Source organism: Trichosurus vulpecula, chromosome 3 (assembly GCF_011100635.1).
Source record: "Trichosurus vulpecula isolate mTriVul1 chromosome 3, mTriVul1.pri, whole genome shotgun sequence".
NCBI lineage: Eukaryota > Metazoa > Chordata > Mammalia > Diprotodontia > Phalangeridae > Trichosurus > Trichosurus vulpecula.
The window spans coordinates 434,503,729-434,531,174 of NC_050575.1; the positions used below are offsets into that span (position 1 = coordinate 434,503,729).

Consider the following 27,446-nt stretch of genomic DNA (forward strand, 5'->3'; position numbering starts at 1 on the left):
AAAGAAAGCAGTTGACCTAAGGCACTTTCCCTAAAAAAAAAAAAAAAAAACAAGTTCTAGTCCAAAGGTGCTTACAACGTTTTTTTTTAAATATTCTGGAGCACTAGGACCACTCTTTTGGCAGCCAGGTGAATCCTATATATCCCTTCCTTTCTCAGAATTATAAGTTTTAAAACGCTTATGGTTACCAAGAAAATCAATTATATTGAAATACTGTTACTGAAATATTTCTCAGTTCAGTTCCCTGATCTCTGGTTAAGACTAGGGACCATGTGATCCATACTCATTCATTCTTAGATTACAGACCATCTACATATGCAGCACAGTGGAATAGCTAAAATTTTCAAGGACAGCACAATATTTAGAAAACACTAGGAACAGTTAAAACAGCAATATGCAATAGTTCTAGTAAAAATTTTTCATCTTTTAAAAAACCTCAGAAATTTCTATAGCTGTAAGGCTTGATTAAGAAATTCCTTTATTTGGAAAGTCTCATTTCCCACATGTCGTGTGCATGCCCACAGTGATGATGCTCGGGCTCACTGGGAAATGAATAAATGAATTACCTGAATGGTACTCGGCAACTTCTTCTTCCCTGCGGCACTGATCTTCACCCGCTTCCCTTTCACCTGGACTGGTGTTGTTTCACAATACTTCACGGCAGCTGCCACAGCCTCTTTAAACTTCATTTCCAAGTAGGCCTAAAAGAAATGGCAAGTTTATGTCTCATCTCCCTAGAGTCTATGTTTAAAAGGTGTCAGACATATACATGGACTATATGGGTCCCTCAGTGCACTCATCTTCCTTGTTCTTTTTTCATTTGATGCTTATGGTATCTAAGAGTTGAACCCCGCTCTACCCAAGCTCCCCGTCCTGAGCATCGGCAAGCTGTCTGTTAGCTAAGCAGGTGGTTGTAAGCACTTCAACTCACAGCTCTGGTAAGCTGACAGAAGGCCCCAGCAAGAAGTCACCCCTGGGAAAGACGGACAGGGGCGAGGCACTTCCTGGGAGAGATGGCCAAGAGTGGCAAAGCAGCTACGTGAATCAAAGCAGAACGAGCAGCTCTACAGACAGCATCAGATCTAGCTTCTTTTATACTGCCTTTCTTATCTAGCCCTGTTGATCTGCTCACATCAATGGGCTGGTTCCTTCTTTTCTTATTCATCCTGACTCTTAAATGAGGAATCACTGTACAAGCAAAAATCTGCACTATGGCTTTATTTGTAATGAAGCATGGTATTAAGGCAAACCCTGTCTCACCTAGCTCAGCTGTGGGACCTCCCCCAGCCTCTGATTCCTCATCTGAAAAATGAGTTAATACCCACCTAATTCACAGAGTTCATTGTTAAAAAAAATAATATGTTATATGCTGGTAAACCTAAAAGAACTAAGCAGATAGCAGTGATTATTAATACTAAATGGTATTCTGGTAACAGTGACCACCCAAGTCCATTTATTGACACAAAAAAAGACCCAGGTGCCTCTAGGAGATCTAGGCTCAAGCTGCACAGATTTAACAGAGAAGTGCTGTATTCTTCTTTGAATATGGCATAATGTTATATTCATTCCCAAATAATCAAATATACATACTTAAAAACAAATTCTTCAAAATTAAACAGCTCACTTAAAAACAGACATACAATTTGAGAAGCCTAAAGCTCTGCCCAAAGCAGATCCTGACAGGAAGCAGTGATCCTCATTGTCTAAGGGTCTAGATGGAAAAGAGAAGACACTCATCTTTTCCTTTCTTCTACTGAGGTGGGGAAGGGAGAATGGAGATCTGTGACTAGTCAGAATAATGCAGTAAGTTATTTGGTCAGTTGGTCACATGGAATGCATGAGCTGCAGGACAGAGAACTTCTTACTGGTTCATGAAATGAAGCTACAGGGTCAGAAGCCATTTATTTTCAAGTCTTATAAAATATTTTTGTCAAAGCTAAGCATTTCATAAGTATCCCAATACATATGGATGGCAGCTTACGACAGGCTCCTTTAGAAATCTACCTTAAAACCCATGATCACTTCATTCAAGACTAAAATTTATCCAATTAAAATAAAAGGTAAGATCAGATGCCATCTATGAGAGAGAGAGGAAAACTGCTATATATCACAGTATAGAAATATCCAAGGGAAGGCAAAGTACAACAAATGAACAGAATAGAACCAGAAAATGCCCTCAGAATGTATAAAATGTGATCTCACTGAAAGAGCTCCCATACAAGCTAAAGATCATTTCTCAGGGAGGTGGGAGAAAGTCTGAGCTCGATGACAGTCCCACCCGGCTCTGGCGTGTATGGGTTTTAGGTTAATCAACATAACTGGCTACCACGTCAGGCTTTTTATGTTTCATAGCAAGAAGCTACCTGCCTTATCACAATTCCTAAGTTTTACTGCAAAGTATTAAAGGTGGGTACTGAACAAGAAACCTGACACTAGCTTCCAGAAAACACACAACCAATTGTAGACTGTAAAACTATGTAAAAACACATCTTAATGGAGCCAGGACACCTAAAGGAGAAAGGCCACACAGCACAGAGGCTGGAGAGAGCCAGTCTTAGAATCAGGAAGACCCGCTTCTGTCATCTACTAGCTATGTGACCTTGGGCAGGTCACTTAACCTCTGATCATCTCTGACAACTCTCTACACTACCAAGGTGCAAAACAGCTTCCAAGCCAAATTGCCTATATCAATGACATCATAGGTCTAGTTTAAGGGGGGTTAGGAGATTATGGGAATGAGGGAATGGCCCGGAACAGCTGGTAAAAATCAGTCATTTCTGAATTTAACAAAAACAAAACAAAACAAAACAAAACCAGTTATTTCCCACAAAATGATATCATCTCCTTCAAAGGTTCTGATTGAGTTGCTTACCTCATTTCTAGATGGGACAATCAAGAGATCACTAACTTTTCCAAATGGTTGAACTATCTTTATAACATCTTGCTCAGTGTAGCCATCAGCTGGTAACTCTGACACATGAATAATTGTGTCACAACGCAAGGATTCATCTTCCCACGGCTGTATGGGAGGAGGAGAAAAGTTATTTGGATTTCTAGCAATCCAAATAAGTCACCGCACCCTCACATTAACAAAGCTTCTGGAGTTAGAGGAAAAGCGCACTAGCAGATCGTGAGCGCTCAAGTTACCGTGGTCACAGCCGCAGCGTCCAAAGTTCAGCGCGCCGGAGGCTGCAGAGCACTTCTTAAACAACACAGAGATATTCTATGCTGCTCTTTGTAAACAAGAGGACACAAGTAAGTCAGGCTGACACAAGTGCTTTGTTTTTCTGCCCTTAGTAAGAGGGATGACTTTTCATTGGGCCAACCATACTCTCACATGGTATTCGATTTTACTCAAACAGTGTGAAAATCAGCCCAGCGTGGAAGACAAACACACAGTACACTGTTAATGGAGCTATGGATTGGTTCGGCCATTTTGGAAAGCAATTTGAAACCATACCCCAAACTAAAACTGAGCCTACACTTTGACCCGTAGATAATCACTGCTAGGCCTATATCCCAAAGAGGTCATAGTGAAAATATCTATAGCAGCTTTTTTTGTTGTAGCAAACAACTGGAAACAAAAAGATATGCTCATCAACTGGGGAACGGCTGAACAAATTATAATTTATGCATGTAATGAAGTATTATTGCCCTGTAAAAAAGAATAAAAAGGATAGTTTCAGAGAAACGTGGGAAGACTTGTATGAGCGATGCAGAGTAAAGTGAGCAGAATCAGGAGAACTAATACGCGACACTGCAAAGAAAAACAACTTTGATAGACTTAAGAATGCTTAATCTTAACTCAGGAAGCCTAATAATGAGCATTCCACCTACCTCCTGGACAGATCCAATCAGTTGTCAAACTGCGCCATTTCCATCTCCACATCTAACCTTTGACCCCCTTTTCCATCACATAGCCACCACTATAATTCAGACCTCACTATCTCATGCCTCTGTCATTGTAAAAGACTCCTAACTGGCCTCCCAGCCTGAAGCCTCACCCCGACCTTACAGAGCTGACAGCTGGTAAATCCCTTCAGGACTTGGCCCTACCTCCACTTTACATCTTCCACTGCCTTCTCCCACTGCTAGAGCACAGCCTCCCCAGACTACATGACACCTTTTCTCTTTATATATTTATATGTGTACTTGTGTCTCCGCTGAAATAAAAGTTTTCAGAGTATGGACTGTTTCAGACCTTGCATTTGTTTATACCCCCAGGGCCTTGAACACAGCAAGCTTTCAGTAAATGCAAAAGCACTTACGAATCTGATACAGGAGACTTTGCAAGTGTCATTCACAAACAAGAGCAGTACCCAGAGGATTTCACCATCTCTCTCATCGGACTGAGCACACACACCTTCCACAACAGCGGTCTGCATATATACACCGTCCTGCTTTGTCTCACCTGGATCAGTGAGAGTCCTATGATGTTCTCTGTCGCAGAATTTTAAAATAAGCAAAGTCTTCTACCCAAAGGCTTTAATAACCGAGCACTGTGACTAAACTTTCCCAACAACAACAGCATGCCCATAAAAAACATAGTCACTAAAAAACATCATTTGCCAAAGCCTGCCTATAATTTTCTCATAATTTCATTAATTTTCTCAAAACTTCAATTTCATCAAAATGCCCCCAACACAGTAAAAGATAAGCAAACATTCCCTTGTAACAGTTTTTAAAAAAGCTAAATGGAGGAGCTGATACTTGATTCAAGACAACAGGAGACACTGAAATCTGAGTACAAGAATGGCATTGCCTGCTGTTAAGAAAAATCCCTCTGGCAGCTGTGGTGAAAGATAGAGCAATACAGGTAACAGGACAAATTCTCTTCCTCCAGTTCTTCAGACTGTAGTTGTGACAACGGCCCTGTGGCGGATGGGCACTGAACACCGGGGCTGAGTATTAAAGAACTACATACTGCAGAAAATAAAGAGTAAAGAGGTTCCCTCTGCACCACTGCTCTCTTTACATGATCTCCTACCCTCAAACTGCCTTCTTTCTAAATTTGTATTGTGAAGCATCCCCCAGCACCTACCATGTTGCCAAGATGGACCCATCCTCCTTTCCTCGCTTTCCCTCACCCCAGACATCCTATAAGCTGTCCAACCTAGTTTCTCTCTCCAAACAGCTCTCAGAATCTGCCTCCTTTCCTCTATGATCACAAAGTTACCATTTTCATTGAAGCCATCACCTTGAACCTGAACTACCACTATGGCCCAACTGCTCTCCCTGCCAAAAGGGAGTCTCTTCTCCACACAGCCCAGGTGTGAACACACTGATTCCCAAGCACCCTTCTCCCCAACTCCAAGAGTTCCCTAGTTCCCTACTACCCCAGCTTGGTATTTAAAACTGTTCACAACTGACCCCCAATCTACCTTTTCAGCCTTATTATGCATAAAAGCACAATAAAAATACCCAAATATGGGGACATAATTTAAATATATTTTAAGCACAACCAAGTAAATTAGGAGGAAAAGTATTTATATTGAAAACTTTCTGCTGAGTTGAAATTAGACAATTCATTTAGGTTAACTGTCTACATTTTTTATGGTGACCGAGTCTAACTGAAGAAACTTGATTCCTGTTATGACCTATCTAGGGGGCACAATGGACAAAGAACGCTAGGCCTAGAATCAGGAAGACCTGTGTCTGAATTCTGCTTCAAACATTCACTAGCTACGTGGCCCTGTACAAGTCACTTAACCTTGGTCTGCCTCAGTTTCCTCATCTGTAAAATTGGGGTAATAGCAGGGTTGGTTGTGGGGATCAAATCAGGTAATAATTGTAAAGCAGTTAGCAGAGTGCTTGGCACATACCCTATATGTTCTATAAATGTTAGCTATCACTATAAGATTTTAATAAAAAACACTTTACAAAATTTACCTGTTTGGCCAACTACAATGATCAAGTTAGGTGAATAATTAATTACTAACAATTCTTATTCACAAGTTCAACCTGTTCCTAGGACATATACAGAGGAATTTAAAAAATAATAAAGCTTATTCAATCACATTGTGAATTAAAGCAAAACAAAGTAGCTTACTGTTAATGAACTTTTAAAATATCACTGATCACCTTTATACATTTAAAATTTTTGTGCTATAATATACACAATATATTTGTAAAGTAGTATATCCCTATGATAGGGCAGCTAAGTGGCACAATGGATAGAGTGCTAGGCCTGGAATCAGGAAGACCTGGGTTCAAATCCAGACTCAGACACTTACTAGCTGTGTGACCTTGGGCAGGTCATTTAACCCTGTCTGCCTCAGCATCTTCATCCGTATAAAGAGCTGGAGAAGGAAAGGGCAAGCCACTCCACATGGGGTCATGAGAGTCAGACACGACTTAAATGACTGAACATATTTATAACGATGTGAAAATATCCATATATTGAGTTCTGCAGCAAAATATTATTATTTTACTGATCTAGAACACTGATCAGTCCAGATACAGTCAGCATCACCTACTGGACACCAGGGAGGGCTGCCTCCTTCCTAAATGAGTTTAATACTTCGGTCAATAAGACATTTTCATACTCGAGGCCTTGAAGGACCTACGTTTTTACACTCTAAGCCACCCAGAGCAATGGCCTCCATGAAGCACAACTGTGCTATCTCTAGGATCTTAAACTCTGAACACTCCTCTTCATTGTAACCTCGAATGCTTCCAAATCCTATCTGTAGCACTCCTAAAATTCTGACGCTTTCTTGATGCCAAACTGTCACTTGTTCCTATGCCTTGAGTCCATGACTTCCCACGACAGCTTCCAAGTACACAGGAGACCTAGTGTTTGGTCAGTCTAAACACTCCAGAGAACGGACTAAGGACTCACCATTTGGCAGATACTACTGGGAAAACTAGAAAACAAGCTGCAGAAATTATAGGTATAAACCAATGCCTTCCAACATTTACCACTATACGCTCCAAATGGATACACGAATTAAATATAAAAGGTCATACCAGGAACCAATTAGAGAAAGAAGAAAATACTTTTCAGATCTATGGATAAGGAAGAGTTCACTACCAAATAAGTGACAGAGGGGATCAAAGAAGATGAGATAACTAATTACATAATTTTTTTTTGCACAAACAAAACCAATGGGGTTGAAACTAGAAGGAAAACATGTAATGGAGGGGGAAATCTTTCTCTGATAAAGGTCTCATTTCTAAGATATGTAAGGAAGTGATTCAAATTTACCAGTCTTTCCCCAATACATAAAAGGCCAAAGATATACAAAAGGTGCTCTTCAAAGGAAGAAACCAAAGTTACTTATACCCATATGAAAATATGCTCCCAAACTCTAATAATTAGAGAAATGAACATTAAGTAAATCTAAGGTTTCACTTCATAATCATCACATTAGCAAAGACAAAAGAGGAAAAATGACAAATACTGAAGGGGCTTTGGGAAAACAGGCACGTTGGTGTACTGAGAGGAGAGCTATGAACTGTCCAGTCATTATGGAAAGCTACTTGGGCATATTACTATGCCCAAAAAGTCACTAAATTGTGATCCATCAATACTACTACTAGGCATTTTCCCAAAGAGATTAAGGAAGAAAAGACCCATAAGTACAAAAATATTTTTAACAGCTCTTTTCATAGTAGCAAAGAACTGAAAATTAAGGGAGTGATCACCTACTGAGGAATGACTAAATTATAGTACATGAATGTAATGGAATATAATGGTACTATAAGAAATAGTTTTGAAAGAAGCTGAAAAACTTCTATGATGTGACGAAGACTGAAATAGAGCTAAGAAGACAATTTATATAATGACAATAACGTTAGAAAGAAAGACAACTTTGAAAGACTTTAGAACACTTATCAATGTCATAAGAAATCATGATTTCAGAGAAGTGAAGAAGCACATTAACCATCTGCTGACTGGGAGGTGATGGATTTCAATTGCAAAAAGAGATCTACATTTTTGGACAAGGCTAAAAGGAGATCTGCCTCACTTGATTCTGTATATTTGTTACATGGGTTTTATTTTTACTTTTTATTTGTTGCTTGTTAAATTTAAAAACTGTTGAAATTAGATTAACAAAAATAAATCAAAAACAAAGACAGTTTCCAAATTTGAAAAAAAAAATGCCTATCCCAACACAGTATCAAAAACCAGAATTAAAGTTTAAAAAAACCCAACAAACCTTTAAAAACACTAAGCCACAAATAACACTAAAGTCTTTCTCTAATATATAAGCAGTTCAACTACCAATGAGCACATGAAGCTGTGTAAAAACACCAGCAGCAAGAATAATGAAAATTCAACTCAGACCTCATCCAGCCCCCTACAAACAGTGATAACAGCAACAAAAGGGTCCTAAGAAGACACACGCCCTAATCGAACTGCTTGTCACAAAGTAAAATAAAGCCACGAGCACAATAATGAAAAACTAATGATGCCTCAAAGCAGAGTGGACAGCCAGGACAGAATGTTACATATACTGGCTGTCATCACATTCTGTTACTGTCTCAGGTGGTTTAGACTTTGTTTTTTTAAAATATTAAATTTAGGAATGCTGGGTGGATTTCTTTTTTTCTTTACAAATGAATGTGATTTAAAGAAAAAGCATATATAAAAAATTTAACTATAAATTGCCTAAATTTTAAGAAATTAAATTTTAAAAGTGGCCATCAAAAGGACCCTGAAGAACTTACATCCAGTAAATTGGCAAGGATGACAAAAGAAGGGAACAGTCAATGTCGCAGCGAGTGTGTCAATACAGGCACACATTAATGCATTTTTGTTGGAGCTGCAAAATGTTAGAATCATTCTACAGAGCAATTTGGAATTATGCCAAGAAAAGGATTAAACTATCCATAGCATTTGACCTAGAGTCCAGGGCTGCTAGGCAAGCAAGTCTATGACACTCATCATGTTTTTGTGGAAGGAACATAGCAGAGGCCCACAGACTGGGAATAGCTAAACAAGCTGTGGTAACCTGAACAAAATGGAGTATTACTGTGCTGCAAGAGACAATAAATGTGATGAATACTTGCAAAGACTTAGATGAACAGATGCAAAAAGCAGAGTAAGCATTGCCAGGAAATGAACAATGTGAATGGATACAGGAACAATGAAGACAGTAACACAATCAACACTGAATGCTATAAAACTATCATGACCAAGCTTGGCTCCAAAGAAGAGGGAGGTGCGGAATACTGCCTATGATATGGAACTTTAATATGCTGGTTATCCTCTTGAAAACACAAAACAAAAACCCCTAATTATCATAAGGGATGGCTCTCTGGTAAGCACACAGTGGATCACTTTGGTGATATAAAAACAAGACATAATTTAAAAATTCGATAAGCCCTTAAATCACCTAAGTCCACAGAATCTTTCCTGATCATATCAGTGTCCTCAGTCTCTATTGCAATCCTGTTCTCTCTTGAAGCCCCTTAAGCCACATTCCACTCATCCCCTACACTACACCACCAGCTCAGCAGAAAACTCTCAGACATCCAAGGCCCCTTTCAGATCTATACCTCTATGATCCAATAATTACCCTTATGTCCCCACTAGCAAAGGCGGTTTCTGGCTAGATGGTTAATTATTTATCTTCTAACTCAACTTTTGAGATTTTGATTCTTCAAGTATGGAAGAGAGAAGGACAACTGTATTGTGAGTACAGTCACCAGGAGAACAAGCTTTGCATTGCAAGTGTTAGAGTCACTAACCTTTCTTTGAGGAACACTTTCCTCCAGCATCTGTGATGAGCAGGCATCGTCAGGATTCTTGGCTTTATGACGAGCAGAATGACTGGTCGAAGAGGGCTCGCTCTTTGCTGAGCCTACAGTCTTACAGGGAGGTTTTGAACCGCTGCTAAGAGTCTTTTGGGTCGAGGATCTCCCCTTCCCACTTGCTTCAAAGTGTTTCTGCTTACTGAACTCTGCAGAAAAACTGTGTCCTAAGCTCTGTACCACAGCTTCCAATGAGCTTCTTTTATCTGCAAAGGAAAAAGCACAACCTGAGTCTTAAAGACTTAGAGCTGTCAGTGACTACATCATCATAAAAACCGATGCATGGTAATCCCTTCACTGCTTTGTGAACAAAAAGGACATGCTGATGACACACAGTCATCAACTTCCAGGCTTCTCTTATCCAGAGCTTAACATCAGGTCAATTCCAATGTACTGAGCATCCTTACAAAGCATTCAAAATTAGTCTTCATTATTCTTAAGAACATTTATAGGAAATTAAAATGTAACAGCTGGTATAGTGCACTCTTATAAAAATCATTAATTCTATTTGAAAGTCCTTTATCTTTCTAGTAGGTAAATGAACGTAAATATCTGAACTTGCAGCAGGGAATAAAACTGAATTTTGCTTCATATAATTTACACCAAGCAGAGGCACATGATGAGGCTAAGACTTAAATTTTTACAAAGCCCCTCACCCTACCTATTTTATTGTGTGAAAATGATTAGTTTATAACTAATGGTTTTTCATCTCTTGTAACATGTGCTATAATTTTTTACTGTAACAAAAAAATTTGCTATAGTAACAGCTCTAATTTTAAGGTTTGCAAAGCACTTTAAATGTTAGAATGAGGATCCAAAATAGTTCTCCTGACTCTGACTCTACCACTTCTTCTACTAGATCACATTCTCAAATGCTTGATATGCATTTAAAGAATGTATACAGTTATGCTCTTCCACCTTCTGTTACTGCTGGGCAGAATAAATTAGGGAGCTGAGCTACTATGGCAAGTCTTTTTTATTTAAAAAAAAGTCTCATTTAAACTGAGAGAAACATTATTAAGGTAAACTGATTTTTAACATCAGCAAAGTGGCCATCGCTGTACCTGGTGACCTTGGCCGTCTCCTTGATGTCCACTCAGAGCTAGCAGATCTTGGGGGCTTAGGACTGCCCCTGAGGGGATTTCTAGATCGATGTGGGGACCGAGACCGGTGTCTAGGACTGAACCGATGTGAACATCTTGGACTTCGACTTCTTGGCCTATTTTGCATATAACGTCCAGGGCTTCGAGACCGAGATCGCCGCAACTTGTGACCAAAGCTTGGCCCTCTAGACCGACGCGGACTGGCACTAGATGAGTGAGTACGTCTCCTTGGAGTCTGATTTTCCTTTCGATTGCCCTCATCTCTGTGAAATAAAATTAACAGGCTAGATTTAAGCAAACTCTTAATTTCATTTTATTCAGAATTAAGCCAATTTAAAATTTTTGGAAAAGTAACTTTCAGAAAAGCTGTGCAAGCATACACCAAACTCTTGACAGCTTTTTATTCCTTCAAAAGAGGAAAAAAATCATTTTTATAATTAGATATATTTGAATACATATTTGGTAAAGAACTAACTGGTTCATCCCACAAATGCTTTTCTTTCAGACACCCACAAATCCTGAAGTATTCCTATGTAAGGAATTTAGAAACTTTATCTGAATAACTACAATCAATACTATGTGTATTCTGAAAAGTATATATATACTGTAGATCAAGTGGTGTCAAAGTCCAAGAGAAATAGGGGGCTGCTGAAATGTACATAAGTTTCCCTGCAGGCTGCATAGTAACTTAGAAAACCACCATTTATGTTCTATTATACTTTTTATTTATTAAATACTTTCCAATTACATTTTAATCTGGCTCAGCCCCTCTAGCTGATACCTCTGCTGCAGAGGAAAACCAAAATATGGTCAAGGTAAGGAAAATTTTGTACTCTAAATTTTAGAGACTAACTTATGGAAACAGATAACAAAGACCCTGCTGATGTTCTTAGACTGCCTCTGAAGCCTCCTTGGGAAAATCAATTCATCAATAAGTATTTATTAAGCACCCAACACATGTGCTAAGTTCAAAGGATACAAAACCAAAATAGTAAATATTTCCTACTCAAGTGGTTTATTTTCTTTGGGAGGAAACATGTACATCTCTAATTATAAGAAGACTACAAAACAAATATAGTAAATGATGAGGACTTGCAATAAAGGTGGGGGCCTTATGAGTAGAGAAAAGGGGACACATGAGAGACATTATAAAAGCAGAGATGACAAGATCTATCAACAGACTGGACATGTGGGTTGAGTATGAACACCACTGAGGTTTCAGGCCTAAATAACCAGGACAGTGGTTGTATCCTTTATACTTATACAGAAGTATAGAAGAGAAGAAGGTGCATGTAGGAGGAAAGACAGTGAGGCCCACACATACTCCTAGTACCCCATACCGTTTCCTGTCTCTGCCTCTACCACTGTCACTACAACCTCGCATCGTTTGAGATTAATGTTGTACAACAAGTGCTGGAAAGGGTGGCCAGGGGTGCAGTCGTCTGGAAGGAGTCAAGTATCAGTGAGTGGCAGAAGAACAGAGTAGACACAAAAGGGTTAAGATGAAAGGCAATTTGCTCTGCTTGACTCAAATGGGCCGAACCAGGAACAATAAAATCAAAGCAGATTCCAGCCCAGTGTAAAGAAAACCTTTTAACAGTGTGAGCTCTCCACAAATGGAGGATAGTGGATTCCCCTTTTCCCTGGAGGCATTCAAACAGAAGCTGCAGGACCACTTGAGAGGACATGCAGTAGATGGAATTTTCAATCAAGATGCTAGCTGGATTCAATCAAGTATTTATTAAATCGGGACTACGTGTCAAGTATTGGGAATAAAGGTACAAGGACTGAAACAATCCTTAATGGGGAAGACAAATACATATAAAACCATATACAGCATAAATGTAAATGCAATATACATGCATCAAAAGCAGCTTGGGCAGCTGGGAATAATGAGGAAAAGCTCCCTGCAGAAGATGTTATTTGAGCTGCATCTTCTAGGATCAGTCCAGGTGAGGATGGAATGGATGCAGGAATGTGGAACGTCCAAAGGAAAGGCAGAGTCAGGACACAGAATTGCAGGAGTGAAGAGGAAAAGGCTAGTTTCAATGGTGTGTGTACGGGAAGGGAAAAGAACGTCAATGAAGCTGGAATGGTAGGTCAGGGCCAGGTTGTGTCAGGTCTTAAAAACCAAACAAGATTTGGCATTTGTTCTAGAGGCAAAGGAAGCCACTAAAGTTGGTTGGGTAGAGTCACAGTTAGATATGTGCTTAAAGAAAATTACTCTGGCAGCTGTGTGTAGGATGGACTGGAATGGTGAGAGACTTGAGGGAGGCAGACCAATTAGAAGATTATTCCACCAACTCTTAACAAGATTCCACATAAAAAATACTGATCCAAATACTATCTTATTAAAAACAAAAACAGAAAAGACTGGTAGCCTACTGATTTTTTTAAAATTAGTTTTTTTTTCCAAAAAGTTGTCAAAAGGTTGAAGCAAAACCAATTGCATACATTACAATCCTAATCTATCCATTCAATCTAAATATCACCTCCCTCTGACACACCCCCATTCTACATTGAGTGGAGGGAGGGTGTTTCATCATCAATTCTCCAGACTCACACTGGTCACGTTCAATTCAAAACAAATTACATGTTTACTGGCAATCATTTTGATACAGAATCTGTAATAAATCAAGAGTGGATATTTTTGCAAAGGGCTCTTTTTGCTGCTTACTAGCTTAACCTATCTGAAGCCAGCTACTTAGTAAAATATCACCGCAGATGGCAGCTGCAGCCAAGAAATTTAAAAGATGCTCGCTCCTTGGAAGGAAAGCTCTGGCAAATCTTGACGGCGTACTAGAAAGCAGAGACGACACCTTGCTGACAAAGGTCCATAGAGAGAAAGCTATGGTTTTTCCAATAGCAATGTATAGCTGTGAGAGTTGGACATAAGGAAAGCTGAGTGCCACAGAATCAACACTTTCAAACTGTAATGCTACAGAGGACTTTTGAGAGTCCCCTAGACAGCAAAGAGATCAAACCAGTCGACATTTAAATAAATTAATTCAGACTATTTATTGAAAGGACAAATACTGAAGCTGAAGCTTAAATACTTTAGCCACGTAATAAGAAAACAGGACTCACTGGAAAAGACCCTGATGCTGGGAAAGATTAAAGGCAAAAGGAGAAAGGGACAGAAAAGGACAAGATAAAGAGATGAACAGATAAGTGTCATGGATGCCATAAACCCGAGCTTGGACGGACTTCAGGAGATAGTAAAAGATAGAAAGGCCTGACATGCTGTGGTCCATAGGGTCACAAAGAGGTGGACAGGATTCAACAACAACTACTTAGCAAAAATCATTACCTCCTGGAAGACAGGATCTCAGGATTCCAATCAGGATACCTATTTTGAGAAAACACATTAATTAACAATAACTATATTGTTACTATAATACTTTAAAATCAAATGTTATAGAATACAATGTCTTTTTTTTTCAACTGTAATTAAAAAAACATGATTGTTCCAAAACATCTCAAGTTTACCAGAGTAATTTCCACTTTTAAAAACAATTCAGTTGTGCTACTGGGGTTAGGCATTCACCTCTAACTTATGACTTGATATATTCTTAGTTTAAAATGGATATTCTTTTAGACACAAATACTAAGTAGAGTTTAGAAATCAATTTTTTAAAGTAAAAATGTTCCTACTGCAGAAATCACAAACTAAAAGATGGAAAGAATTTTAAGTCAACAGTAAGTCCATGTATCAAAGTGGTATGCAAAATTTCACAGAGCAGAAAAGTACTTAGTAACAGGGCAAAGGTATATGTGACAGATTAAAAAAAATTATCTTATGCTATAACTTTATAAAATGTTATATATTTCTTTTAGAAAAAACATAAGTGTTTAAATTCTTTCCATAAAATTACGTTCTTTAAATCACTTCAAGTGCCACCTACTCTATTTAACTTGTACATACTGATTTATATTATCTTTTCCCATTAGAATATAAGCTTCTTGAGGGCAGGACTATTTGCTTTATATCCTCTAGCATTTAGCACTATTTGAGGAATATAAGTGCTTAATAAATGATTCCTAATTAAGTTTATTTTCTACATATAACCCTTGTAGTCTCAAGATTCTTTAGGCAACATCGCAACTTTAACTAGTAGAAACAGGATCCATGAAGTTAACTACAGAGGTTATTCAACTCCCTTATAAGACTAATTTATGGAAGATACAGTGAAACTTTAGGCAATACAGTGGTCTGGTGGGATTTCCTCTCTTACTTCTCATGACATGGGGTAAAAAACTTTGGACCACTACATAATGAGTAACTAACCTTATCAGTAAAGGAAAGATTCCACCCCCTTGAATACTCTCCATATAAAGCAGAAAACACCCTTCAGTTTTCAAACTTAGCTTAGAATCAATGTGCTTGAACCATGAAATTAATATGTTAAGGACTTTCTATAAGAAGCACAAACCTCAGCTTAAGAGATTAAAAGACTGATAGCAGCAACTGCAATTTAAAATAATGAAGAATGAACTTGGAGTACCTGTAGGACCCTGGGGAAGAGCTTAACCTCTCCCAGACTCAGGAAGAAATTAGGATACCAGCTGGGGACCATGGACCTATATCTATGTGGGCCTAGGCAAAAAGCCACCATATGTGGAATTGAGGACCTATACATAGAAGTTCTATACAATAAAGAATATTTTCTTTTTATGGTATAATTTAAAAAAAAAAACCACAATCTTAGCAGTTCTCTGGAAGGTTCCAGGTAACAAAACAGCTTCCCCAACTATTCAGCCAAATACAATTAGTATACCAAGGCATCTGGCAGTACCTGGAATGAGAGACTTGCCTCTGGGCCAAAGCTACCATTTAAGAAAGTCCCTGAGACAGAAAAGACAAAAACTATTTTCTTTCTTGCTTTCTGGTATTAGATTAGTAGCCCAAGCTTATGCTTGAAAAATTCCCCCAAAGAAGGTACCAAATCTCATGAATTTGGGAACAGAGAAGGAGAAGCAGTAGGACATAATTTTCCTAGCTCACTCTGATGGAAGATTTATCTTTTTTCTGAAGATAGGCCAGGGTTTTTCTTATCAAGTCTATCCAAGTATCTTCAGCCTCCTCAAATTACCCTGTATCTATGCAAACGATGACTGACCTCCCCCAAGGGGGAGATCCCAGGGGGCAATCACGGAGATTTTTCTTTTTCTCCAGCATCCAACCCTAGCACATCAAGGGTACTTAATATATATGACTAATGAATAAATCCTAAAACACATAAAAGAAAAACAAAGTAGGCCTTTCCTAGAAAAACAGAAAAGAGACCAAAAAAGATTTACCTTTGAAAATGTCTGTGTACTGAGAGAAGCAACTCAATGATTTTGTGCCCCGAGAGTAGTAGCAAATAAGGCAAAAAAAAAAAATCACTAGACATTTTTCCATCAGCCAATTCAAAATATTCTTCCTACCATTATAAAAGGGCCAAATACTGTATGTCTGTAAAATAAATGAAAATTCCTCAAGTATTTTCAAAAAAAGTTTCAGACTTAAGGTTACCAACAGGCATTCTAAATGTCTTATCTACCCAAGAAAAAATAAATGTCCTTACTGTTGACGTAACTGCCGGCAGCTCTCAATGTGGGCGGGTGTATTCTGATGCTGAATCCAATTCTATTAGAAAAGGGGGAAAAGTGTTAAAGTTAGAATACACCACACCATGACATGTCCACCATAATTATGAATGCTTAGGGTCAGAGTTGTTTAGGATTTTTCTCAATTGTTTCAGCAGCTAATCTGACCTCCAAAACTAAAATACACAATTAATTACAGGTAGTATATTAAAATTTATATTCAATAAACTTAACAAAGATAAGAAAATAAAGTCCCAACTACATTTAACAACATCAACTTCCTGATGTTGCTGATAAGTAAACTACTATGAAATTTTGTTTACCTCATTTCATCTCAGGCAAGACTTCAAGAGTCTAAGTTGTTTAAAAGAGATCACTAAAAAAATTTTTTAATAAAAGCAGAGTATAATGTTCATTTTTGCCAAAAGTAAAAAGAAATGCCAGAGACCACATACGTTTTAAAGAAAATGGTCTTTATGACATGTGGCCTCCAAAAACATGTGCTTAGTGGCTTACAATATAAAACCCATACTACCAAAATCTTATCATTTGTGACAGGTATATTTCCAACTGAAGTCACCATTAGATCTACACAAGGATATGGTTTCATATAGTCTAAAAATACAATTCAAGTTTTAAAGTTGGCTTTCATTTTAAAATTATACCAAGTTATAGATGTTTAAATATAATAAAAATTAAATATTGGGCATTACTAAATTATTAGGTAGACGAAGAAATAACAACACAAAGAAATTTGCCCTCAAATAACAAATGTACCCCATTAGCTCCTAAAGCACACAAAAAGCCAGTACAATTCTCGAAGTAAACCAGAAGTGAACCACCTGAAAACAAAACATAGTTTAGTGCTGTCTTGTTTTTCTAACATGAACCAGAAAACTATCTCATATAGTAAGCCCCACAAAAAGTAAGAGTACACAATTCCCTTGTTTCAAATCCTAGTTTACTGCTAACATCCCAGCTGATGGTAAAACCACCAAACTACTGATAACTGAAGAATCTGATCTGCCTTAGGGCAGAGGCAAAGCTATCCCATATATAAGATGCCTCTGCACCAGTAGTCCTTTAAGGTGTATAACCAGACTGACTTTTTAAGACCTCCCTCCCTCACCCCCACCCCCCCCCCCACCCCAGGAAATATGGACTGGGAATGAAAATGGGGAAATTGTGACACATTTCCTGCCAACAGAAAGCCAAAAGAAGGCAACAGTAACAGTACCTATAGGTTGACAGCGCTTCCTCTAGTGTTTTGGAAATCTCCCACGATGGCATCTACATTAACAAAATGTCCAGAGATAAAAAGGAAATTTCCTCTACCTATCTAGAGGTGACAAGCTGTAAGACCCAAAATAGTATTGTTTGTGAGTCTCCTAACGATCTCAACCTTCTCTTTACTCCCTCCCTAAATTTTCTAAATTTGACCAATCTAAATTGAATTACTTTTTACCACTGACAGACTATCCTTAACATCATAAGGTCAACCCTATCAACTTAAAGCTTTAAAGGACCCAAAAGGTCATCATCTAGTCCAATCCCATCTTACAGGTGAGGAAACGCAGGACTTGCCCACATAGGTAATAAAGGGCAGGGATGGGATCTAAGCCTAAACCAGCTCCAAATCAAGCAGTCTCTCTTATAGATGAGAAGTCTACCTATTAACTACTGACCACAGAATAGCTTTTTTACATGCCATTTCTTTGTCCAAGTTATATTTTTCTTGCTTTTCCTAGAAAGACAATTTATAATACACATGTACAATCACATTTATAATACAAGCCCCTGATGCTACTTAAAAAACAAATTTTTTCCTGAGCTACAAGTATTTAAACATTCTTCCACATGAAAATTTTACAATAGTGGACTATCTGATGATTAGGAGTAGAAGCAATTTTGTAATCCTGCATGAGGACAAATTTAATGCTGAAGAAACATGAGAGGGGAAATAAAAGCTCTATCTTTAAATAGAAAGGAGTAAACATTAAACCGAAGAGACCTTAAAGGTCATCTAATTCGATTCTTCCACCCAAGCAGGCTGCTTTACAACAACCCTGACCAAACTCTGCTTAAACACTTTCAATGACAGAGAAGCCAGGTTTCAAAGCAACCAATTCTAATTTGGATACCTCTAACGGAAGATACTGTCTTATACCAAGCTCAAATCTACCTCCCTGAACTGTATTAAAAATCATCCAAAAGTAGAAATGAAATTTGTGTATATATGAAATACACACATTTTGTGTATATGAGAATCTGGCAGGAGTTCCCTCACATATTCTTATTGTCCCCTCATAATCTCTACCATAACAATCCTCTAGTCTCTCCAGGCTCAGAAGATAAAAATCGTATGACATTTTTCCCCTCAACAGACCGAGACAGAGACCCTGTTTCTAAAGGGGCTAAAACTGAATATGGCAACAACCCAAAGACATTTGTCTCTACAATGGTCATCTTGGGTCAACTGCCCCAGCTCCAGAAATGAGCACCAGAGGCTGATCCTTAGTAAATAAAGAATTTGGCTAAGGGAAGAGAAGATAAGTATTTAGACTAAATGAGAATAAGATGGTAGGAAGACTCACACCCTGGGCATGGACAAAAATCCAAAGGTTTCAAAAACAATGGTTAAGGTACAAAATAAAAAGTTCTTTAAAAAAACCTGCTCCTGTAAGAAGGATTTTTTTCCTCTCCTATTTTAAGCCCAAGGATTTAGACTACAAATTACAAAGAATTTTAGCAGAAAATAGTGTACACAAGCACATTAGAGTAAACATACTACAAAAGTTGTTCATCCTGAACTCAACGTATTTATTGTGAAAAAGAGGATACCATATTACACCATTTAAAAATCCTTCTTCCAGATATTCTTCAAAACCTCTATAAATATTACTGTGACAGCTACACTAACCATTAAGTACTTAAACCTGATAAATCTACATTTATATTTCTCCATATTTTGTCATCATTTTACAGTCTCTAAAAATATATGCTAGACATATAAAAAAGCCTCAGTAAATTATTAATTCCATTTATCAAGAGGCAATATATCCTAGCTTTGCTCAATTTCCCAGAGGAACATCTAAACCAAAGGCTCTTAGTGTGGGACCTGTGAAGTTGTTTTTTTTTAATATTCTGAGAACTGTACTTCAATATTAGTTTCCTTTGCTTCCTTTGACTGCCGCAGAATCTATGATACAAAGGAAGCTAAGAATCCCTGAACTAGACAAGATAAAAACAAAATATGTCAAGAAAAAATACATACATATGTGCATATATGTATATAATTTTTGAAAGAGGCAATATACCCAATGAGTGTTAAGGAACAAAAATAATGCTTATTTTAGTTCTGACATAAATTTTGTCATCTTAGAAAACTAACATGTCAGAGTCATTGCCTCACCTTTAAGTATTAAAAGTTATCTAGCCCATATTTCCCAGTCAGAACACACTTTTAAATCAGCATTAAATGTCGTTGGCCCTGAACACACAGGTATGTGCAAGGCTGCCGAGGATCTCCAAAGGATGTACCAAAGATAAATGCAATATAGCAACTTTTCACATGATTCATAGGGTTTAAGCTCTCATCCAAGCAGAGAAATACTTTAATCTTATTCAGATGATTTATGATAAAATCTCCAAAAATTTATAGTTTACATAAAGATCAGATTTAATTGCCTATCAGTTTCTTAATTCCCAATAAATACCAGAACACATCAGAATGTAGAATGTAATTTACTCAGGCGCTGAGAATTATACAGTGATCTTTAGAAACCACTCACCTTCAAATGACTACACTCTACGTTACATAGAGAACACATATGTGGAAATATTCTTGGAGATGCAGCATAATAATCATTCATCATAGAAGGAGTTGGAAGTCTCTTCATCTTCTGGGCACCCGCCTGTGAAAACTTGGGCAGCCAAGATGCTTTTACAATTCCAAATGGAGACTGAATAGGAGCATCAGGTTCTGATGAGTAATTTTTTTTCCCACCTCCAGACCCAATATGCATGTTAGATGAATTAATCACAGGTTCATGAGAAATCCTCTCCTGTTGGCTTACAGGTGTAATTAACTCAGTTGAGAAGGACTGCTGGCTCATAGGAGGTGGTATCAGAGATTGGCTCATTGAAGAAATAAGTGACTGGCTCATTGCTTGACTGATAGATTGGCTCACAGAGTTCACTGGTTCAAGGACTGACTGTCCTGTCATGTTTAAATTTGACATCTTGTTTGCACTATCAACTGGGAAAAATGACTGATTACTGGAGGATTCACTTTGGAAACCCATCTGTCTGATCAAATCTTCAACTGGAAACATTGAATTACATATCACATTTGGAGCAGACACAGAAATATTCTGCTGGGACTGAAATTCATTCTTATTTTCTTCCGTAGGTTCTTCAGGATCATAAATTCGTACTTCCAATGGATCTTCTGTGTAACCATATTTACTGGCATGTCCATAATCAATCACATTACTTGAAACTGTCTCGCCACCAAGGGTTTCTTTACCACTTCTCTGTGAAGGTAAATTAGGTAACCAGCGTCCCATTTTACGCATTCTTATATCCCTCAGTATCAATGGCATGTTTTCTGGGGTGAGCTGTTCATCTGGATATCGACTGAGCTCCTCTAGGTCTTCGTTGGATAATCCAAAGCTTGCTAAAATACTTGATGCACTTTCCTTTGTGTATCGACTATGTACTTTAGGACTCTGGTCTGTCATGTGTGTTGCAGAACCACGTTTCAGACCTGCTGTTCCAGATGGACGAGGACTATCATCCCACTGACCAACATGAGGTTTTCCCTTCTTTTGTTGGGCTTCGTGAAAATCCATTTTTTCTTTGGCCAATCTTGGGTCGGTCCGGTGTTGCATCATCTGAACATTTGTCCTATGGGGGCCCATGCTCTGGTAAGACTCATGGCCCCCAAATCTTTGCGCAATTCCATGGGGTCTTCCTGATGGATGTAATCTTGGGATACCCATTGTTTCAGTTCTCATGTATCCTCCATGAGGCTTCATCCCCGAAGGGTTAGGTGCTTGCGGCCTTTGACCTGGAAAGTGTCCTCGAGGATTAAACCTGGGTCTCGACATGGCTATTTTCAAGAATGACTGATTTAATAAAGAATAAGGTGATGCTGAACCATGTGAAGCAACTGCATTCAGCTGTTGTAGAGCCAACTGTGTCTTAATCTGAGCAAACTGCAAAGGAGATGGGCCCAACAGAAGTGGGTTTGCAATGCCCAGGTTCAAGGAATTCACAAGTGGTGCGAAATTTTCCAAGAATAACACAAAGCTGAAAGTTAAAACACAAATATTAGATCATTTTAACTCAAACTATTTTATGAAGTGGATTCTATAGCCAGTGAAAAACATTATGAAATGTTAAATCAAGCTAAACTTCAAATGATTTTATAATAGAAGCTTCAGGAAAAATTAAAAATCACAATAATCCCAGTATTTTCTTTCTTGTTCTTAAAAACACAAATACTCTGACATAATGGTAATTGGGCATTTCCCCCCATCTTGGGGGGGGGAGGGGGTAACAAGAGCTGTCCAAGGTGCTGGGCAATGACTTCCAATGCTTAAAACTGTTTAAATTTTTTTTTTTTCAAAAATGATTTGGGGATTTATTTCAGGCTGTTGTAATGTTACAAAAATACATAGGCAAAAAAAGGTGAACACTTTAGATTGTGATAAACTAATAAAAACTTTAAATTCTCAATTATAAGCCAGCATGCCCACAGAACAGTAAAACTTAACGTTTTAAGAGACATATCAAATATTTTAAGAGACATATCACAAGTCATACTTTTTAGAAGCAAGTAAACTGGTTCAGTAGCTATTCCTATACAATGTAAAGTGGCAATACAACTATAGGATTTTCTTTTGGCAGCAATAACTTGACTGGAGAAACGATTCCCACAAATAAATATACTGGAACCCCTATAATAATCAGTTGTGCATTAACAATGAATTCTGGGTTTAAATACAAACAGATTTTTTTTAGCCTTTCTTAAGTTGGCACAACCTTCTTAGAGACTCTCCAAAAAGAGAAGACATGGACAATCAAAATATATAACACTCAAGGAGTTACAAAGACTCCCTAAAGATGCATTAAGGGGAAAAGCACTGCGCCAAGCAGGAGCCACCTGATCAAGTATGTGGCAGACAATAATAGGCTTCAAGGGGCTTCTAGCCAACTACTCCTTATGCCTGACACCAGAGCATGGATGGCCAAAGACAGATAATGCCTCTATGCCTGCCTCCATTTTATGCCATCTCTGCTATAATTCCGTATATTCAGTTACCATCTTTTAGCTCATGCTACAAATTTACCCATACCTCCCATATCTTTACGCATGTTACCCTGTAGATTGGAAAATATTAAACTAGTTAATCCATTCTTCTATAATCTAGCCTAAATGCAGTCACCTACCTAATCTTCTAATAACATTTTCATCATATCACCAGACTGCCTACAAGACTCAAGTCCATATTCTTTATAGATAATTTCAAGGCCCTTCACAATCTTCTTCACTCTACTACTTCAACCTGATCACCCTTTTATTCCCTACTCAAACCCTAGACTATAACCAGACCGGTCTATTCCCAGCCTTTGGCTCTATTGCACCTTGTACAGAATAAGCACAAATCACTATGATTTTCTTTTCTTTTTTAAAAGGATCTAAGGCTTCAACAAACAGGCAAGAGATTGTGGGGTACAAGGAGGCTCTGAAATCACACAACACCTACTGTAAGGCAAGCTCTGAAATGAAACGTGATTTAGTCATTTTAGTCCATATGATCAGCAAAGAAGTCAGGGCTCTGAAGACATCCCTCTCTTCTCTGGGAGAAGAGAAGCATACAACTCCTCCTGGGACTTATTACAGTTAGTGTGGAAATGTCCATCCTTAGTACAGTTCTCTTCACATCGCCTGTCCCTCCCATGAGCAACAAATTAAGATTCCCTCCACTTTCCCAGCTCTACTCCAAGACTCCCATATATGGATTTTTATACAGTTTTTCAAACATCTCCTATTAGTTTATTTCTTTGAATAATTCCTACATTTCTACCACTGGTCATGAATTTTCTTACAAAAAAGTATACTGGAATGAAACTACTATAGTCAATAAACAAGCATTTATTATGTTGATTGCCTGTTCAGCTACCCACAGATTATCTGTCCAGTAGCCAAAATGGTATAAGCAATGGTCTTTTGCTGGTTTTTACTGCCTCAGTATCTACTCTTAAATCTCCATACAGGAAAATGGTCTTTATCATGATTGTCTCTGTGGGACTAGATTTAGAGAGCATTTCCTTTTTTGTCATTTGAAAATAAAGTTGATTACTGTTCAAGCATCTTTACAAATGTGAAAACATTTCAAATCACGCACTTAATTTGAATCTTACAATGTGCATTTGTCACTTGGAAACCTTTTTCCATTGATTTAACATAGGTTGGCCCCTCCCACACCAACCTTCACTCAGTATTTTTCTTTGTTTTCTCTTCTTTTTTGCTTACATATGTATTTGTTTAGCTCTAAGTCCCCCTCCCCAGGCTAAAAAAGCAGTAGCCCTAAGCACCAACTCAATAATAAAGTTCCAAAGTTTCATCTCAGGTATTTCAGAATACGTGAAAAACGTGTTCTCCTAACAATAAGGCTGAAACTTGCTGTCTCAAAACAAAACGAAATTTAAGGAGTCAGAATCTCCCCAAAATTTCCCCTTTTCATTTTTCTCGGGCAAGGTGGCTCATGATCTTTTTTCTGAATTTTAATAAAAGTCTATTTCATTCTCTTGAAGCTCAAGTTCAAGAATGATTCTTACGATTAACATCAAAGTACGGCCAGGACTTGGACCTGTGATCACTGGCATGGAGAACTCCTGCATAAGGAAACGCTCTACGCCAAGCCCAAGTGACGTCTCTGCTTCTTACAGTGTGAATGCTGCTGAGATCCCCGAGAACGCTCAATCAACTTGTCCAATTCAAAGTGGAACATAAACGTGTCCTTTGCAATGCTCCAAAAAGACAGAAAAAGAATTCCCTTCAAAATACTCTGATTTCAATTGTCTTCAAATCTCTCAAGGGAGTGTTTGCGCTTCAGCTCACACAAAACACAAAGCTAAACAGAGCACTGCGCTACACAGGGAAGTTACCAGGTTTAGATAACAGAAGGTCCCTGGACTCACAAAGTTTCAATGTCTATTTGAGGGATTATACATTCAAACAGATAGCTACACTTACACCAAAACTACAAAATGAAGTATTAGCTGCAGTCAGAGAAAGATCCCAGAAAAGGCTGATGTGGCATTTCAGCTGGGGTTGAAAGGATAAAGAAATCCCTTTAAATAGTCCCTTCTAGCCAAATCTCAAATTATGTAGGAGAATAACAAGCAAAGGGAACTCCCTGACAAAATGTCAATGTTCTTGAACAAGTCTGTCAATATATGTTTTTCATTCACCGCCATGCTTTTTATATAGCGTTGGTGTGGCCTTAGTTCAACAGCTGCCTTTCTGAAATTCACTTAAATATGTTAAATCTTGGTACTTTCTCTTCCTGTCTTTCAGGTTCAACTATTTTGTGTTCGAATATCAATCAACCAACAAGCATTGAGTAAATATTACTGCATTTCAGGACACTTTGCTAAACATGATTGTTTTCTCATTGTATATTTAACACACAGTCTGGCTTTGATTTCTTCCCTCATTGTAGCTAAATTTCCAAACTATTTAAGTGTAGCAATAATATTCAAGAGAACATAAGTGCTAATCTAGTTGGTTTTAAATAGCACAGAACTCTTTATCTACCTTGCTAGACAAGTTACTTACTGGAAAAAAAAAATACACAAAATAAAATCTGCTGAATAGCTTCTATCAATCACAAATAGAAAGTTACACAAAGCTAGGAAAAATAATAACTATTACATTTATATATTATACATAAAAATAAACATATTTATTATTTATTTATATATGCATATATTTCATATATACATATACATTACATATAATAAACATAATAATAAATAAAAATAAAGCTAGCGTTTACATAGCTCTTTATGGTTTGCAAAAGGAATTTCTGTTCTCTCAATTGGGTGCTCACAACAACCCTATCAAGTAAGTGCTTTCATCACTATTTTACAAATGAGGGAGCTGAGGCTAAATGAGGTTACATGACTTGCCAAGTTACACAACCATTAAGTGTATGGAGCAGGCACACACAGGCATTCCTGCCTCCAAGTCCAATATTACCTACTACACTAGTGGCATCAAACTTCAGTAGAAAGGGAGGCCACTAATCTGTAGGTAAGGATCCCTGTAGGCTGAGCTGCATAGTGGCACTTTTAAAATGAAATATTAACTACGTTTTATTGTAATTTTATTGATTTTGTTAAACACTTCTCAATTACATTTTAATCTAGTTCAGGCTGCAGATGAGCCATGTGTTTGACATCTCTATGCCATACCACCTAAAATGACAAGCCATCACCAATTTTGAGTATCACTTTTAAATTGATTCCTATGAAAAAAATAAAAAAGGAAAACTCTGGGAGGTTCCAAAGCATAACAACATAATCTATAATTAGAATTATAAAAAAAACAGGCTCATGGAAATCTAGAGAAGGATGACATTTCACATATTTATGAATGCAACATCACGCAATTTGGGTGATCAATCACCAAGGTAAAATCCAGTTATTTATGCTTCAGGCAACAAGTAGTTATATGGAAATTATCCAGAAATGAGACTCCAGGCCAGAAGAATTTTCTGGCTAGCTGAAGATTTAATGCTCTACACTTAGAATGCTTTTACTTTATCCATATTTTGGTAGAAATGTTCTGAAAACCTAGTCCTTACCTAATACTCTCCCCTATGCAAACCTTCTACTTCAGCCAGACTTTCTATAGTGATTAGTCATCAAATATGCACAATAACCAATACACTTCTGTACCTTTTCCAGAAATGTCTGTTCCTGCCCCTTCCTTCCAGGCTCAACTCAAGTCTTCCTAACACGCCTGGTGACTGCTGCTTCCACTGAGCTATGTTCTTAAACATTTAATGCTAATGATAATCAAAGCTACAGTCACCCGAAGAACAATGGGGAGGCACACGGTGAGCGTGAGAAAGTTACAACTCACTACCAATGATTATAGGTACAGAATTTAGCATATATGCTGTCAGACATGATTGTATCAGTTGGTTTTATTTATTTTTGTTATAAAGGAAGACTCACTTTTGGGGGTGGGGGGGGGGGGGAGAAGGCTAATATCCAGAAATGACTGTAATGTAAAAACAAAAAGAATAAAAAGCATACGTTATCATAGACAAGCAGTCTTCAACAGTGCTTCCTCACCTGCTGTGATCCAAAAATTTCTTTTCTTAGTCATTCAGAATTGAGAACAAATTTCCTGTCATTACCTCTAATAATGTGGATTTCTATTCCTCTTCTTCAGACTGCCCCCTCTATCATCCCATTCTTACCTATCTTCCATTTCTATCCATTGGCCATGTTCCTACTGGCTACCTACATGACTGTGTCTCCTCCATCCCTGCTGGCCACGTCTCTCCCTCCACATCTCTCCTTGAGAAAGCTGCGCCTCTTCTCTCTCTGAATTCAGCAGTCCGGCTCCCTGAAGCTACCCATGATCTCTACCACTGCCATATTTTACGGCCTTTTCTCAACCCTCATCCCTTCTTAACCTCTCTACAGCTGTTGACTTGGTCAAGATCACCCTCTTTTGCCACTCTTCACTTTTCCCTAGGGTTTCAGGACATTATTCTTTTCTGTTTTCCCTCCTACCTGTCTAACTGCTCCTTCTCAGTCTCCTTTGCTGGAGCTTCATCCAGGTCACATCTGCTAACCATGGGTGTCCCCAAAAACTGTCTTGTGCCCTGTTCTCTTCTCCCTCTATACTACTTACAAATTCCTTTGGTGATTTCATTAGCTCCCAAGGATTCAATTATCATC

The 27,446-nt window shown here is 38.0% G+C and overlaps 1 protein-coding gene across 7 annotated transcripts in view; it reads right to left on the reverse strand.

Moving 5' to 3' along the window:
- Positions 1–27,446, reverse strand: part of ZNF638 (zinc finger protein 638) — a 150,058-nt gene that overhangs the window by 45,470 nt on the left and 77,142 nt on the right. For 6 of the 7 annotated variants that reach the window (XM_036750228.1, XM_036750229.1, XM_036750233.1 and 3 more), the window contains exons 2-8: positions 20,246–21,767; positions 16,433–16,494; positions 14,173–14,211; positions 10,824–11,125; positions 9,697–9,965; positions 2,873–3,019; positions 567–701 (exon numbers count right to left, since the gene is read on the reverse strand). In XM_036750228.1, the coding sequence (XP_036606123.1) occupies positions 567–701; positions 2,873–3,019; positions 9,697–9,965; positions 10,824–11,125; positions 14,173–14,211; positions 16,433–16,494; positions 20,246–21,565 (2,274 nt within the window). In that variant the 5' untranslated portion in view covers positions 21,566–21,767. The remainder of the gene's footprint in view (positions 1–566; positions 702–2,872; positions 3,020–9,696; positions 9,966–10,823; positions 11,126–14,172; positions 14,212–16,432; positions 16,495–20,245; positions 21,768–27,446) is intronic. The other variant, XM_036750232.1, reaches the window with a different exon arrangement.